Source organism: Phyllobates terribilis, unplaced genomic scaffold (genome assembly GCF_046119375.1).
Source record: "Phyllobates terribilis strain yellow unplaced genomic scaffold, ASM4611937v1 Scaffold_7__3_contigs__length_470593459, whole genome shotgun sequence".
Lineage (NCBI taxonomy): Eukaryota > Metazoa > Chordata > Amphibia > Anura > Dendrobatidae > Phyllobates > Phyllobates terribilis.
This window is the reverse complement of record NW_027362767.1, coordinates 253,690,169-253,703,805: the sequence shown is the minus strand read 5'-3', so window position 1 is coordinate 253,703,805 and position 13,637 is coordinate 253,690,169. Positions and strand designations below refer to the sequence as shown.

Here is a 13,637-nt window from a genome sequence, read left to right as displayed (position 1 = left end):
TCTGCAGCCATCAAGTAAAATAGGTTACTTGCATTTTTTTGAAAATAAGCAGCGTAAAAAAACTCATGGTGGGAACGTAGCCTAAATCAGAATGATTGCTCTTGAACATTCATGACGATACCGAATTTAGCAGCTTTCTGCAGAAGCTGACACATTCAAAGCCATCAATTAATTTTCTACTGCTACAATTATGAAGAAACAGAAACATCTCTTAGACTTGCTAGGGTTTGTTCACACTACGCTTGTGCCAAAATCCACATGAAAAAAGATCTTCAAAACGCAAACCCATAGTTTTCATTTGGAAATTGTTTCCAAAATGGTGGCCTAATTCAAAGGGACTAATCCACATGGAGACTCGCAGCATTTCAAGCTGTACATGGTGAATAGAAACATGTCAGATTTTTCTGATGTGTGTTTACTCCATGTGAACATGGCCATTATGCAGCCGTGCCTATGGAAAAGGAGACAGTTATACTTTGCACCACCAATGAGCAAAAAAAAACTGTTTTGGGGCTCCTTCCCACCCCAATTCTGCTTTCATGAGCTGTCTCTTTGTTAGGGTCATTCATACTCAGTTCTCTTGTATGACTTTTATCCGTGATTTTCATGAATAGCACTCGTAACTATGGGGCTGTTCACATGTCCATGTATTTTTGCGGACTGAGCAAAATCAGACTTGTCTGACTTTGATCAGAATCTTGGATCAATCTCACCAATACAAGTCTATGGGTCTGTGAAAAAACTCAGATGCAGTCCGTGTGTTTGATAAGAGAATGTCGAGAAACCTGCATCCTTTTTTTAATCTGAGAAAAACTGGTGAAAATCTGACCAAACTCTGATGGTAAAAACTGACAAAACAAAAACAGTGATGAAACAAAGACCTCTAAATGAGCCACAATATGTACCCTTTAATGGCAAACTATCCTGACCCTGGGGTACAGGGTTGTAGATATAAGTGCAATCAATCGTAGTCATTTACTGTCATGTTTTGACCATTGAACCACCTCCTTCTTGAGCATCTCTTTTTTTCTTTTCCAATATGCATCACTTTATTAAATGCCTTTACTTAACTTTTTGCATAATAAGGAACTTTACTGCTTGTGTAAAACAAGACGTCGTTGGCAAGAAAACAAAATCTAGTTCGTATAAAGGAACACTCAATCAGAAAATCCATGCATGGTAGCTCTGGCCCAACACTTGGAAATACTATGTATTGGTTTACCCTGGAGCGCTTCTTTAATTTTTAAGAAGATGTCCAGTTTTAGATAAATAGCTCCTTCCTACCTGCTTAGTGAATACATATTTCTTCTTGCTGGCAAGCTTGTGTGGTTACAGACATTATGTTGTTTTCACTGATTTTGTTATACAGGGTGAATCAGGACAGTGGGATTCGGGAGTCAATATCATGGGTAACGCAGCCGGTGTCGGATCCCTTCTCCACCCCTCGGAGTATTGCTTTTCAGAGAGGCCACTCGGAGGAGATTCCACCCCAGCAGCAAGGCAAACAGGCAAGTATTTCATTGCATGTCACGCTGACATATGTAAAGAGCTTCCAATACTGACACAGGTCATTTTCACAGTCTGTAGAGATGAAAGAAATCAGTCAAAATCTTACCAATGGTGATCATCCCACTGGACTGGAGACCCAAGGACGAGCAGTGTCCATGCCCCGTCTAGCTGCGGACGCTCATGTAAGCCAAGCACTGTGTGTGCATACATCTATGTGACTTATATCTTTGTTATTCTGATGGTTTTAAAAACTCAAAGTGTTTATCTTTGGTTTATAAAACTTCTTTTCAAGTAAAAAAAAAAAGGGTATTGTGAGTTAATCCAGGAAAATTTCTACATAAAAGACTGCACCCTTACATGTCCAGAACAGGAATGGTCTATTGATTTGTCATAAACTGTGTAATGCTTCCTTGTCCCCATTGGTGGCGCCCTAGGGTACCTGAACACCCATTGCTGGGTTCCTCTATGGATTACAGCTGATCATTGGAGCACAATATCTCTATAGATTTGTTGGAAAGACATTTGGCAGTTTTTATAGTTTACTGTTAATATTTTTTTGTAACGGGAACAAAATGAGCAAAGAATCAGTAAACAGTTCTAAATAGACTAATAATTAGAGGGTAAAAGCTCAGAGGTAACACTAAATTTTTAGGGGGGTTCTACACCTTTGTCAGCTGTCAGCTGACAACCATTTGTCATGACCCACCCCCCATACACATGCACGCTCGGCTTGGCTAAGCGTGCATGTGTTCTCAGTGGTGTGAACAGAGTAAGTCACTAAGTACCGTAAGTCTCCCTAAGGGCAAAAGGATCAGGCTGGTTGACACCCAACATGCCCGTCTCTTTTTTTTCTTCAAAATCTGACAGTACTCCGCTATTGACATTAGATGCTTGGACAGTCTAATGTGTATGGTCACCTTAAGGCCTGTAAGAACTCATGCCCCTCACCACTGGCCAGTGTAAACATGGTAGCCATCAGGGGACAAAAATCATTGTTGATAGCAGCACATCTCCTCGTGCAAATATGGGATGTGCTGCTGACAATATACAAACTATGCAGACCGAATGATGGTATTAAAATCATCCGTCCTTGTGCAAAAGGGCCCTTAAATGAGCCCCAACAGCACAAATATTATATCAGCACATAATTAAAGCAGGAATTTTGGCAATGTAAATGGGCCTTTAAAGGGAACTAGTCACATTGTATATGCAGTCCGACCTGTGGTCAGCACAGTACAGAGAAGGAGGAGCCGAGCAGAATGATATATGGGTTGGTTGGAAAAAAAAAAAAAAGTCAGTGTATTATATTCATTGAAATCCCTGGAGTTTGTATGTATGAGTCCAGTGAATGGTCCTATTAGTGATTGACAGCTATTTCTCTGTATGCAGAGTCATACAGTGAAGACTGTCAATCACTTATGGGACCACCCATTGGACTCCAAATACCAGGGATTTCAGTGAATAAAATGCAAGTTTTACTAACATTTTTCCCACAAATATGTTTATCAATCGGCTCAGCTCCTCCAGCTCTATAACAACCTGCCTGCAGATTAGATACCATTTTCAACATGACAGGTTCACTTTAAGGTCCGGCGATAAGGCGATATGAGGATCACATGTGGTCTCCTTATGATGTCCTGTTTAATAATGGTTGTTACATGTATTAATTTAATCTTTTCCTCTTTGTACCATTCCCTGTCCCCATTGCCATCCCATTCTCACCTCACCTGTGTTTCGTCTCTGCTCTGACCTGGTCTTTGTATTGCTTCTGTGGTTCTGTCTCGCCTTCCAATCCTCCTCTATTCCTCCTTTACTTCCTAACTTTCCTCCTTTCTCCCGCCCTTCCCGGTCTGCCCTTCCTCCCACCATGCTGTCTGCCGCTGGTCTCCGTGATGCCGTTTGAACCGCTTCACCTGTTTGTCTGTCATCAGCCGAGGAGCCGCGCTCCTTCCCCCAGGAACGGTTACCTGCCCGTATGTAGCCTTCTTATTTCACATGACCTGTGTGTGTATTGCTTTGCTGGTATCTCAGCGTAATTTATATAGAGCCATTGTCTGATCAGTTCGTTCCATTTGGCATCGCTGTCCGATGTGTGGTGCATTTATTCAGCATCTATCATTGCAGTGTCATAGTGACTGTAGCCAGTGTCGGACTGGGGTGCCAAGGGCCCACTAGTAACTAACTTCAGGGCCCCACTTTTCAGCTACATGCAAATGTGATGTTATCCTCAATCACAAATTTATATAACAATGAACTGGATAGATTGTTACATGAATAAGATGCTGCCTTTGTCTGTACATAGTGATTCAAATACATTGCGCCAAGTACTGCTCATACCAGTGGGTGGTGGTCCACTCCTGCACAGGGGCCCCCGGAGGATTCCCTGTTCTCTCTTGGGCCAGTCCAAGCCTGACTGTACCGAATAAGTGTCTCAATGACGATCCCTCTCATTTTACTGATTGGTTATAGCCAATTGTGACACACAAAATACCAGGAGAATCTTCCCAGCACTCGCTGGTCCAGGCAGGAGATCCTCTCTCCTCTTCTTGAGTTATCCCACAATCCAACATTGTGGCCATTGCCCACCAAGCAGAGGAGAGAGGAATTCCCATCGAGGACTACCTTCACTTTAATAAGGCAGCGTGTAAGATATAAGAAAATCATTTTGGATGTGTATGTACTTGACTCTGGTGTATTAATACAGAACATTGGTACATCCACATTGGACTGCTGTGATATCTGCAGTGGCAATATCTGCACCGAAATGTGTGGATTTGCTGCAGATTGGTTGCAGATTTGCCCCACAGTAAATATCCGCAGAACAAGTCAATTTCTGTTGATGATTGTTTCTGCAGCACGTTGAGATTTCCTAAAGTCTCATCTACAACACTACTACCGTAATAATTACATCAAAATTTATTATTGTGAGTGAGTAAACCAGACGCCAAAATTACTCACACCCGGACCAGATCTTAAGCTCATACAGACTGATATAACTTAGTTAGACCCCTCACTAAATGCCTAATATTCTTTTTTTTTTTTTTTTTTTTTCAAACATTATGTTTATTAGGATTTTCAGAAAAAAAAAGCATATAAAGACATATGAACAATGCCAAAATGAACATTAATCAGGAGCCCATACGCAGATCAGGCACAATGTATAATCAATAAATTGTGATTAGCTGGCGCAACAAATAAACAAAGATTAAATATTAACAACTTACAGCCATCATTGTCAACAAAAGGAATTAAATAAATATAATTAATTCGTACTGATTATCTCCCATGTTTTAGTTTACGCATAATAGTCCTAAGTTGTTATTTAGATCCTCTAGAACAGGGGTCCTCAAACTTTTTAAACAGGGGGCCAGGTCACGGTCCCTCAGACCATTGGAGGGCCGGAATATAGTTTTTTAAAAAAAACTATGAACAAATTCCTATGCACACTGCACATATTATGAAGTAAAAAACAATACAGGAACAAATGCAATATTTAAAATGAAGAACAAGTGAAGTTAAATCAACCGGTATTTCAATAAGCAGGTAAATGTCCCCAATAGGCAGCATAGGTCCTCAATAGGCAGGTAAATATCCCCAATAGGCAGCATAGGTCCCCAATAGGCAGGTAAATATCCCCAATAGGCAGCATAGGTCCTCAATAGGCAGGTAAATGTCCCTAATAGGCAGCATAGGTCCCCAATAGGCAGGTAAATGTCCCCAATAGGCAGCATAGGTTCCCAATAGGCAGGTAAATGTCCCCAATAGGCAGCATAGGCTCCCAATAGGCAGGTAAATATCCCCAATAGGCAGCATAGGTCCCCAATAGGCAGGTAAATATCCCCAATAGGCAGCATAGGTCCTCAATAGGCAGGTAAATGTCCCTAATAGGCAGCATAGGTCCCCAATAGGCAGGTAAATGTCCCCAATAGGCAGCATAGGTTCCCAATAGGCAGGTAAATATCCCCAATAGGCAGCATAGGTCCCCAATAGGCAGGTAAATATCCCCAATAGGCAGCATAGGTCCTCAATAGGCAGGTAAATGTCCCCAATAGGCAGGTAAATGTCCCCAATAGGCAGCATAGGTTCCCAATAGGCAGGTAAATATCCCCAATAGGCAGCATAGGTCCCCAATAGGCAGGTAAATATCCCCAATAGGCAGCATATGTCCTCAATAGGCAGGTAAATGTCCCCAATAGGCAGCATAGGTCCTCAATAGGCAGGTAAATGTCCCCAATAGGCATCATAGGTCCCCAATAGGCAGGTAAATATCCCCAATAGGTAGCATAGGTCCCCAATAGGCAGGTAAATGTCCCCAATAGGCAGCATAGGTCCTCAATAGGCAGCATAGGTCCCCAATAGGCAGGTAAATGTCCCCAATATGCAGCCTAGGTCCTCAGTGGGCAGGTAAATGTCCCCAATAGGCAGCATAGGTCCCCAATAGGCAGGTAAATGTCCCCAATAGGCAGCATAGGTCCTCAATGGGGAGGTAAATGTCCCCAATAGGCAGCATAGGTCCTCAATGGGCAGGTAAATGTCCCCAATAGGCAGCATAGGTCCTCAATAAGCAGGCTGTTTCTCCCTTATAATGCCCTATGCAGGCTGTTCCCCCCCTTATAATGCCCAATACAGGCTGTTCCCCCATTATAATGCACCATGCAGGCTGTTCCCCCCTTATAATGCCCCATGCAGGATGTCACCCCCCATATAATGCCCCATGCAGGATGTCACCCCCCATATAATGCCCCATGCAGGATGTCCCTTTCTCCCACCATATAATGCCCCATGCAGGATGTCACCCCCCATATAATGCCCCATGCAGGATGTCCCTTTCTCCCACCATATAATGCCCCATGCAAGATATCACCCCCCTGTCTTTATAATGCCCCATGCAGGATGTCACCCCCCATATAATGCCCCATGCAGGATATCACTCCCCTGTTTTTATAATGCCCCATTCAGGATGTCACCCCCCATATAATGCCCCATGCTGGATGCCACCCCCCATATAATGCCCCATGCTGGATGTCACCCCCCATATAATGCCCCATTCAGGATGTCACCCCCCCCATATAATGCCCCATGCAGGATATCACTCCCCTGTCTTTATAATGCTCCATTCAGCATGTCACCCCCCCATATAATGCCCCATTCAGGATGTCACCCCCCCATATAATGCCCCATGCAGGATATCACTCCCCTGTCATTATAATGCCCCATTCAGGATGTTACCCCCCCATATAATGCCCCATGCAGCATGTCACTCCCCTATATAATGCCCCATGCAGCATGTCACTCCCCCATATAATGCCCCATGCAGCATGTCACCCCCCATATTATGCCCCATGCAGGCTGTTACCCCCCCCATATAATGCCCCATGCAGCACGTCACTCCCCCATATAATGCCCCATGCAGGATGTCACCCCCCCCATATTATGCCCCATGCAGGATGTCACCCCTAATATTATGTCCCATGCCTCCATACATAAAAAAAATAAAAAAATGAAATACTTACCCCACTCCTCCTCACCTGCTGTCGCTGCTCTGGTCTGGACTCCAGGTTTGCCGGCGTCTTCCCGCTCTGCACTGCCTGTGACGGCTCAGGGGAGGGCGCGGTGTAAAGACGTCACCGCACCCTCTGACCGGAGACGTCACAGGGAGCACCAGAGCAGGAAGACAGCGGATCTGCGGAGGCACGGGGAGAGGTAAGTATCCGGCTGCCGGGGCCCTGAGCAAGCGGGGGGGGGGGGGGTGCGGGCCCTGGCACTGCCCTCCTCTGCCCACAGCCCGGCGGGCCGGATAAAAATCCTCCGCGGGTCGCATGTGGCCCGCGGGCCGTAGTTTGAGGACCCCTGCTCTAGAATATACCATTCTGTAGAAGTAAATGGTTCAACAATTTTGTTTTTTTCAGTCAGAGAGCAACATGTTATAATAAACTGTCTCCATTTTGATAAAAATTTTATTTGCCAGCCTGTTGTTCCTTGTTACTGAGGGCATCTAGTTGTTCTACTCCCATAAAGTGTTACAGTTGGATTATCAGCTCTGCTATGGGGGGAATCTTAGGGTCTAGCTAATGTTTGAGTATCTGTTTTTTTGCCAGGAAGAGTAGAGTGTAGAGCAGTTGTTTTTTTTGTTATTTTGTAGGGGTTCTCTGGGTTACTCCAATAATGTAGTAGGGCTAAGTATGGAGAGAGGGTGTACTCTGGACCCCATATAGTATTCATCAAATCTGAAACCTGATCACAATATACTGTTGAATAGGTGCAGGACCATAGGGCGTGCATAAGGTCAGAGTATGGATGATGACACTTAGGGCATGCAATTAGTCTATTTGATAATGGATCTTTTTTCGGTATATTAAAGGCGTATATGGCCCCATGTATTATTTTATATTGAGTTTCTCTCCATGTTTCATTTATAATGTATTTTCTAAATACCTTGCAGCCTAATCTGATCTTAGTGGGAATTTCAACGTCTTCCAATTGTTGCTTCCAATATTTAAAGAAAATGTCAGGGTGTATCTTTAACAAATTAGATTTCATAACCGAATAAAGACTAGATATTGGGGGGGTGCCCGTTGGGGATAGTAGAATGACGTCCAATTCATTTTGGGAGGTCTCGAAAGTAACATCCCTTAACCCCAGAACGCATGACCATAAAAATGGGTATTTTCAAAAAAGAGTTGTTATACCGAAAATGCCTGTAACATAAAAATAAATGAACAACTGGAAATGACAAACAACTATATACCTGAGGAATACCTAGAGTTTCAAAATTCTAACTAAAGTAATCTTGCAGAAAATAGAAAACAATTAACAGGGCGGGCCTGCGAGGCCCCAGGTATGCGTTCTAGGGTTAAGTTTGACATAACGGAAAGTCTGATTTGTTCATATTGAAAGCCATGATGGAGAGGTAGACCATACTTATCCATACACTCTGGGTATGTCAACCATCTCTGACCGGTTGGGTGGAGGAGATGAGATATGTTATCTATACCCGCTTGCTGCCATTTGAAAAATAATTTGTTCTCAATGCCCTGAGGAAATTCCGGATTCCGCCATAGCGGCAGGTGCTTAGAAATTCTGAAAGAAAGGCCATATTTCTTCCTAACCGCTTTCGAAGTGGAAATTGTGTCTTTAAAAGTTACAGATTTTTTGATTGCTGGGGGTAGGGAAGTGTAACGAGAGTGTAGAAGTGCAGTCAAATTGAAGGGGTAAGCATAATTTGATTCCAAAGAGTAATCAGAGTATGTATGTCTTTTGTGGAGCCAGTCTATTATGTAGCGAAAGAAGCAGGCAAGGTTATAGCTCCTGATGCTTGGAAAATTGATGCCACCATCGTCTTTGGATGACATGAGTTTGTCTAGATTAATCCTAGGACGTTTTCCCTTCCAGATAAAATGACTGATGGCCCTGTTGAGTGCAGTTACGTCAGAGTGTTTCAGTAGCAATGGTAGAGTTTGGAGTTGATACATAATTTTAGAAGTACTGATCATCTTGACCAAATGGGCCCTGCCTAAAAAAAAGACAAGGGCAAATCCTTGGCATGACTTCAATTGATTAGTGATTTTTTTTGATTAGGGGGGGATAATTTAACGTGTACAAAGAGGATGGCAAGCGACCTATTTTGATGCCCAAATAGGTGATATGAGAGGGAGCTATAGTAATATTGTTAAAAGATCCTTTTGGGTAAAGTTTTATTTCTTTTTCAGTTAATGGTAATAATTCAAATTTTTTAGCATTTATTTTAAACCCAGAGTAAGTACCAAAGTTTTTAAGTAAATCCAATACTAGAGGTAAATGCAGGATGGGATCAGACATAAACAGAATGATATCGTCTGCAAAAAATGCCTCCTGAACTGATTTCTTATTAAATTGGATGCCTGAGAAAGTTTTAGAGTCCGATAGAATACGAACTAAGGGTTCTAGTGCTAGGTTAAAAACTAGGGGGGACAAAGGACACCCTTGTCTTGTTCCCTTCTCAAGAGGGAAGGGAGTGGATAGAAAACCCGGGGTATACACCTGAGCTTTTGGAAACATATATAAATTGCGTATATAATTAAAGAAGGGGCCTGACAATGACATCTTAGTTAAGACCTTATACAACCAATCACAACTAATGTTATCAAAGGCCGTTTCGGCGTCTAGAGAGACAATCGCCGGGGAACCTTTTAACCACTTCGCACCAGAGCCTGTTTTCGCCTTCATGATCAGGCCAATTTTTTCAATTCTGACCACTGTCACTTTATGAAGTAATTACTCTGGAACACTTCAACGGATTCCCCTGATTCTGAGAATGTTTTTTCGTGACATATTGTACTTCATGATAGTGGTAAAATTTCTTCGATATCACTTGCGTTTATTTGTGAAAAAATCAGAAATTTGGCGAAAATTTTGCAAATTTTGCAATTTTCAAACTTTGAATTTTCATGCCCTTAAATCAGAGAGATATATCACACAAAATAGTTAATAAATAACATTTCCCACATGTCTACTTTATATCAGCATAATTTTGGAACCAACATTTTTTTTTGTTAGGAAGTTCTAAGGGTTAAAAGTTGACCAGCGATTTCTCATTTTTCCAACAAAATTTCCAAAAACTTTTTTTAGGGACCACATCTTATTTGAAGTGACTTTGAGGGGCCTTTATGACAGAAAATACGCAAAACTGACACCATTCTAAAAACTGCACCCCCCAAGGTGCTCAAAACCACATTTAAGAAGTTTATCAACCCTTCAGGTACTTCACGGGAATTTATGGAATGTGGAAGAAAACAATGAACATTTAACTTTTTTTCACAAAAATGTTACTTTAGACACAAATTTTTATTTTCACAAGGGTAACAGGAAAAAATGGAATACAAAATTTGTAGTGCAATTTCTCCTGAGCACGCTGATACCCCATATGTGAGGGAAAACCACTGTTTGGGCGCACTGCAGGGTTCGGAAGGGAAGGAGCGCCATTAGACTTTTTGAATGTAAAATTTGTTTGAATAATTAGCGGACACCATGTTGCATTTGGAGAGCTCCTGATGTGCCTAAACAGTGTAAACCCCCCACAAGTGACACCATTTTGGAAACTAGACCCCTTAGGGAACTTATCTAGATGTATGGTGAGCACCTTGAACCCCCAGGTGCTTCACAGAAGTTTATAATATTGAGCTGTAAAAATAAAATTTTCAAATTTTTTCCACAAAAAACGTTTTTCATCCCTTAATTTTGCATTATCATAAGGGTAACAGGAGAAATTGCACCATGAAATTTGTTGTGCAATTTCTCCTGAACACGCCGATACCCCATATGTGGAGGAAAACCACTGTTTGGGCGCACGGCAGAGTTCAGAAGGGAAGGAGCGCCATTTGACTTTTTGAATGTAAAATTTGCTTGAATAATTAGCGGACGCCATGTTGCATTTGGGGAGCCCCTGATGTGCCTAAACAGTGGAAACCCCCCACAAGTGACACCATTTTGGAAACCAGACCCTTTAGGGAACTTATCTAGATGTGTGGTGAGCACCTTGCATCCCCAGGTGCTTCACAGAAGTTTATAATATTGAGCCGTAAAAATACAATTTTCACATTTTTCCCACAAAAAATGTTTTTCATCCCCTAATTTTGCATTATCATAAGGGTAACAGGAGAAATTGCACCATGAAATTTGTTGTGCAATTTCTCATTACAGGGAATCTTCCGTCATTGGGTTCCGTCTGAATCACGTATTTCAGAGATTTACACGGAAACTCTGGTGTAAGTGCTCAGCACAGAGCCATACTGCGATCTTTGGGAGAAATAATAAACAAATCATTAGCAGGTGAAGAATTAGTTTTATTTATTTTATTTTTTACGCTGTTCCTCATGCGGTATAACTGATAAGATTACTTTATTCTTCGGATCAGTGCAATTACAGCGATACCAGATTTATATCGGGTTTTTATGATTGACAGCTGTCACACACTAAAAGACGCTTTTTTTTGCAAAATCTAGTTTTTGCATCGCCATATTTTGAGAGCTATAATTTTTCCATATTTCGGCCGACAGAGTCATGCGAGGGCTTGTTTTTTGTGGGACGAGTAGACGTTTTTATTTGTACCATTTTTGGGTATGTGACTGTGGCGCCCCTGAGGGTTCAGTCGCCACAGGGGGTACTGCACCTCAGCTTGAGGTGTGGTATCTCCTCTTCCAGGTAAGGATGGAGCATTTCTCGGGACCCCACTTCACTCAACACTACACCACTCCTGTCCTGCAGGGGGCCTAAATGCACCAGAAGTGCTGGACCCCCTTCCCGGTGGCCGCAGTACGCCGTGTGTAGCAGAGGCTGAAAGTTCATCTGAAAGTGAGTAAAGACCCAGATGACTTCACACACCGCCTCAGCCTGTTATTTCCTGCGCGGCACTGCACCCACCATACCTTCACACACTGCTCTGAGGCCTGTTCCGCCTGTGGGGAGCCGTCCCATCTCAGCTGCCCATAACACCAGCCTCAGTGGACTGTTGCAGCGCTGGTGTCCATCACCGGAAACCACAGGTGGCGTAGTCTAAATACCACTCATCCTAAACAAGCCCAATTTTTTTATGTGACAGCCCTGGGCACGGAACGGGTCTAGGCCACGACTGCATCCCCGCGACACCTACACTGACCCGGCTCCGAGTAACCCCGCAGCTCAGGGAGGGCTAGAGCGTCACATGACATTTTTTGATCGCTTTCTATTCCGTTTTTTGGGAGGTAAAATGAACAAAAAACAACAATTCAGGAATTGTTTTTTGAGGTTTTTTTTATGCCATTCTGCGTTTGGTAAAAGTGATAAGGCAGCGTTATTCTTCGGGTCAGTACGTTTACAGCGATACTACACTTACCGTATATTTTTTTTTTATGTTTTGGCGCTTTTACACAAAACAATTTTATAGAAAAAATATTTTTTTTACATCGCTTTATTCTGAGAGCTATAACTTTTTTATTTTTCGGCTGATGGAGCTGTATGGCGTCTTTTTTTTTGCAGAACAAGATGACGTTTTCAGCGGTACCATTTTTATTTACATTTTGCTTTTTGATCGCATTTTATTCCACTTTTTGTTTGGCGATATGATGAAAAAGCATAGTTTTTTGCTCTGTTTTTTTTTTTTTTTTTTACGGTGTGCACAGACGAAGTTAATTAGTGTTACAGTTTTATAGAACGGGTTGTTTCGGACGCGCTGATACCAAATAGGTGTACTTTTTTTGTTTTTGCATAAATATACGGATTTATTGGTTTAATATTTTATTTATTTATTTTGTGATTTTTTTTATACAGTTTGAAAACATTTTTTAGACTTTTTTGTTTACATTTATACTTAGTCCTGTATGGGACATTCATTTTTATTTTTCTAATCACTGTTCTCATGCAATGCAATAGACATGTATTGCATTGCATGAGAGCTTTGCTGACAGTTTCACAGTCAGTGTCTCCTGCTAGACTTCAGCTGCAGGCTGAGTCTAGCAGGACACCGTACATGGCAGACCCGGAGGCGGTCATGTGACCTCCGGCTGCCATGACAACGGCAGGTCCTGTCAGACATCAGGGGGCCGTCAGAGAGGTAAGTGGATGACCCCCTCTCCTCTCACTATCTTCTAAATGCCGCGATCACTATAGATCACGGCACATAGAAGATAGCAAAGGGTTAACATCATTGGGACCTGATCCAATCAGGTCCCGATGATGTCCCCTGTCAGAGCTGTCGCTCTGCACTGCACCCGTAGCGCTTGCAGGACCCTGGGGGTCCTGAGGGCTGCGGGACCACCGACCGTTTATAAACGTCGGCGCTGCACAGAGCCCAGCAAGCGCCGACGTTTATGTACAGTGGGCGGTCGGGAAGCGGTTAAATTAGGTGTAGAGTGGATTTTATTTAGCGCCAAAAGTACTTTCCTAATATTTAGAGTGGCTGAGCGACTTTTGACAAAACCTGCTTGTACAGGAGATATGAGGTGAGGTAAAATAGAGGCCAGTCTGTCAGCCATTATTTTAGACAATAGCTTAATGTCGATATTTATGAGGGAAATTGGTCTGTATGAATTGGGGGATAATTGGTCTTTGATTGGTTTTAGTAATAATTTGACGTAAGCCATATTTGCGGAAGGGAAAGTGGGATCGCCATTAGT

At 42.5% G+C, this 13,637-nt stretch overlaps 1 protein-coding gene across 7 annotated transcripts in view; it reads left to right on the top strand.

Annotated features, from left to right (window-relative positions):
* Positions 1–13,637, top strand: part of CACNA1B (calcium voltage-gated channel subunit alpha1 B) — a 517,223-nt gene that overhangs the window by 487,529 nt on the left and 16,057 nt on the right. For 5 of the 7 annotated variants that reach the window (XM_073640296.1, XM_073640292.1, XM_073640290.1 and 2 more), the window contains 3 exons: positions 1,370–1,508; positions 1,581–1,691; positions 3,441–3,482. In XM_073640296.1, the coding sequence (XP_073496397.1) occupies positions 1,370–1,508; positions 1,581–1,691; positions 3,441–3,482 (292 nt within the window). The remainder of the gene's footprint in view (positions 1–1,369; positions 1,509–1,580; positions 1,692–3,440; positions 3,483–13,637) is intronic. The other 2 variants (XM_073640293.1, XM_073640295.1) reach the window with 1 other exon arrangement.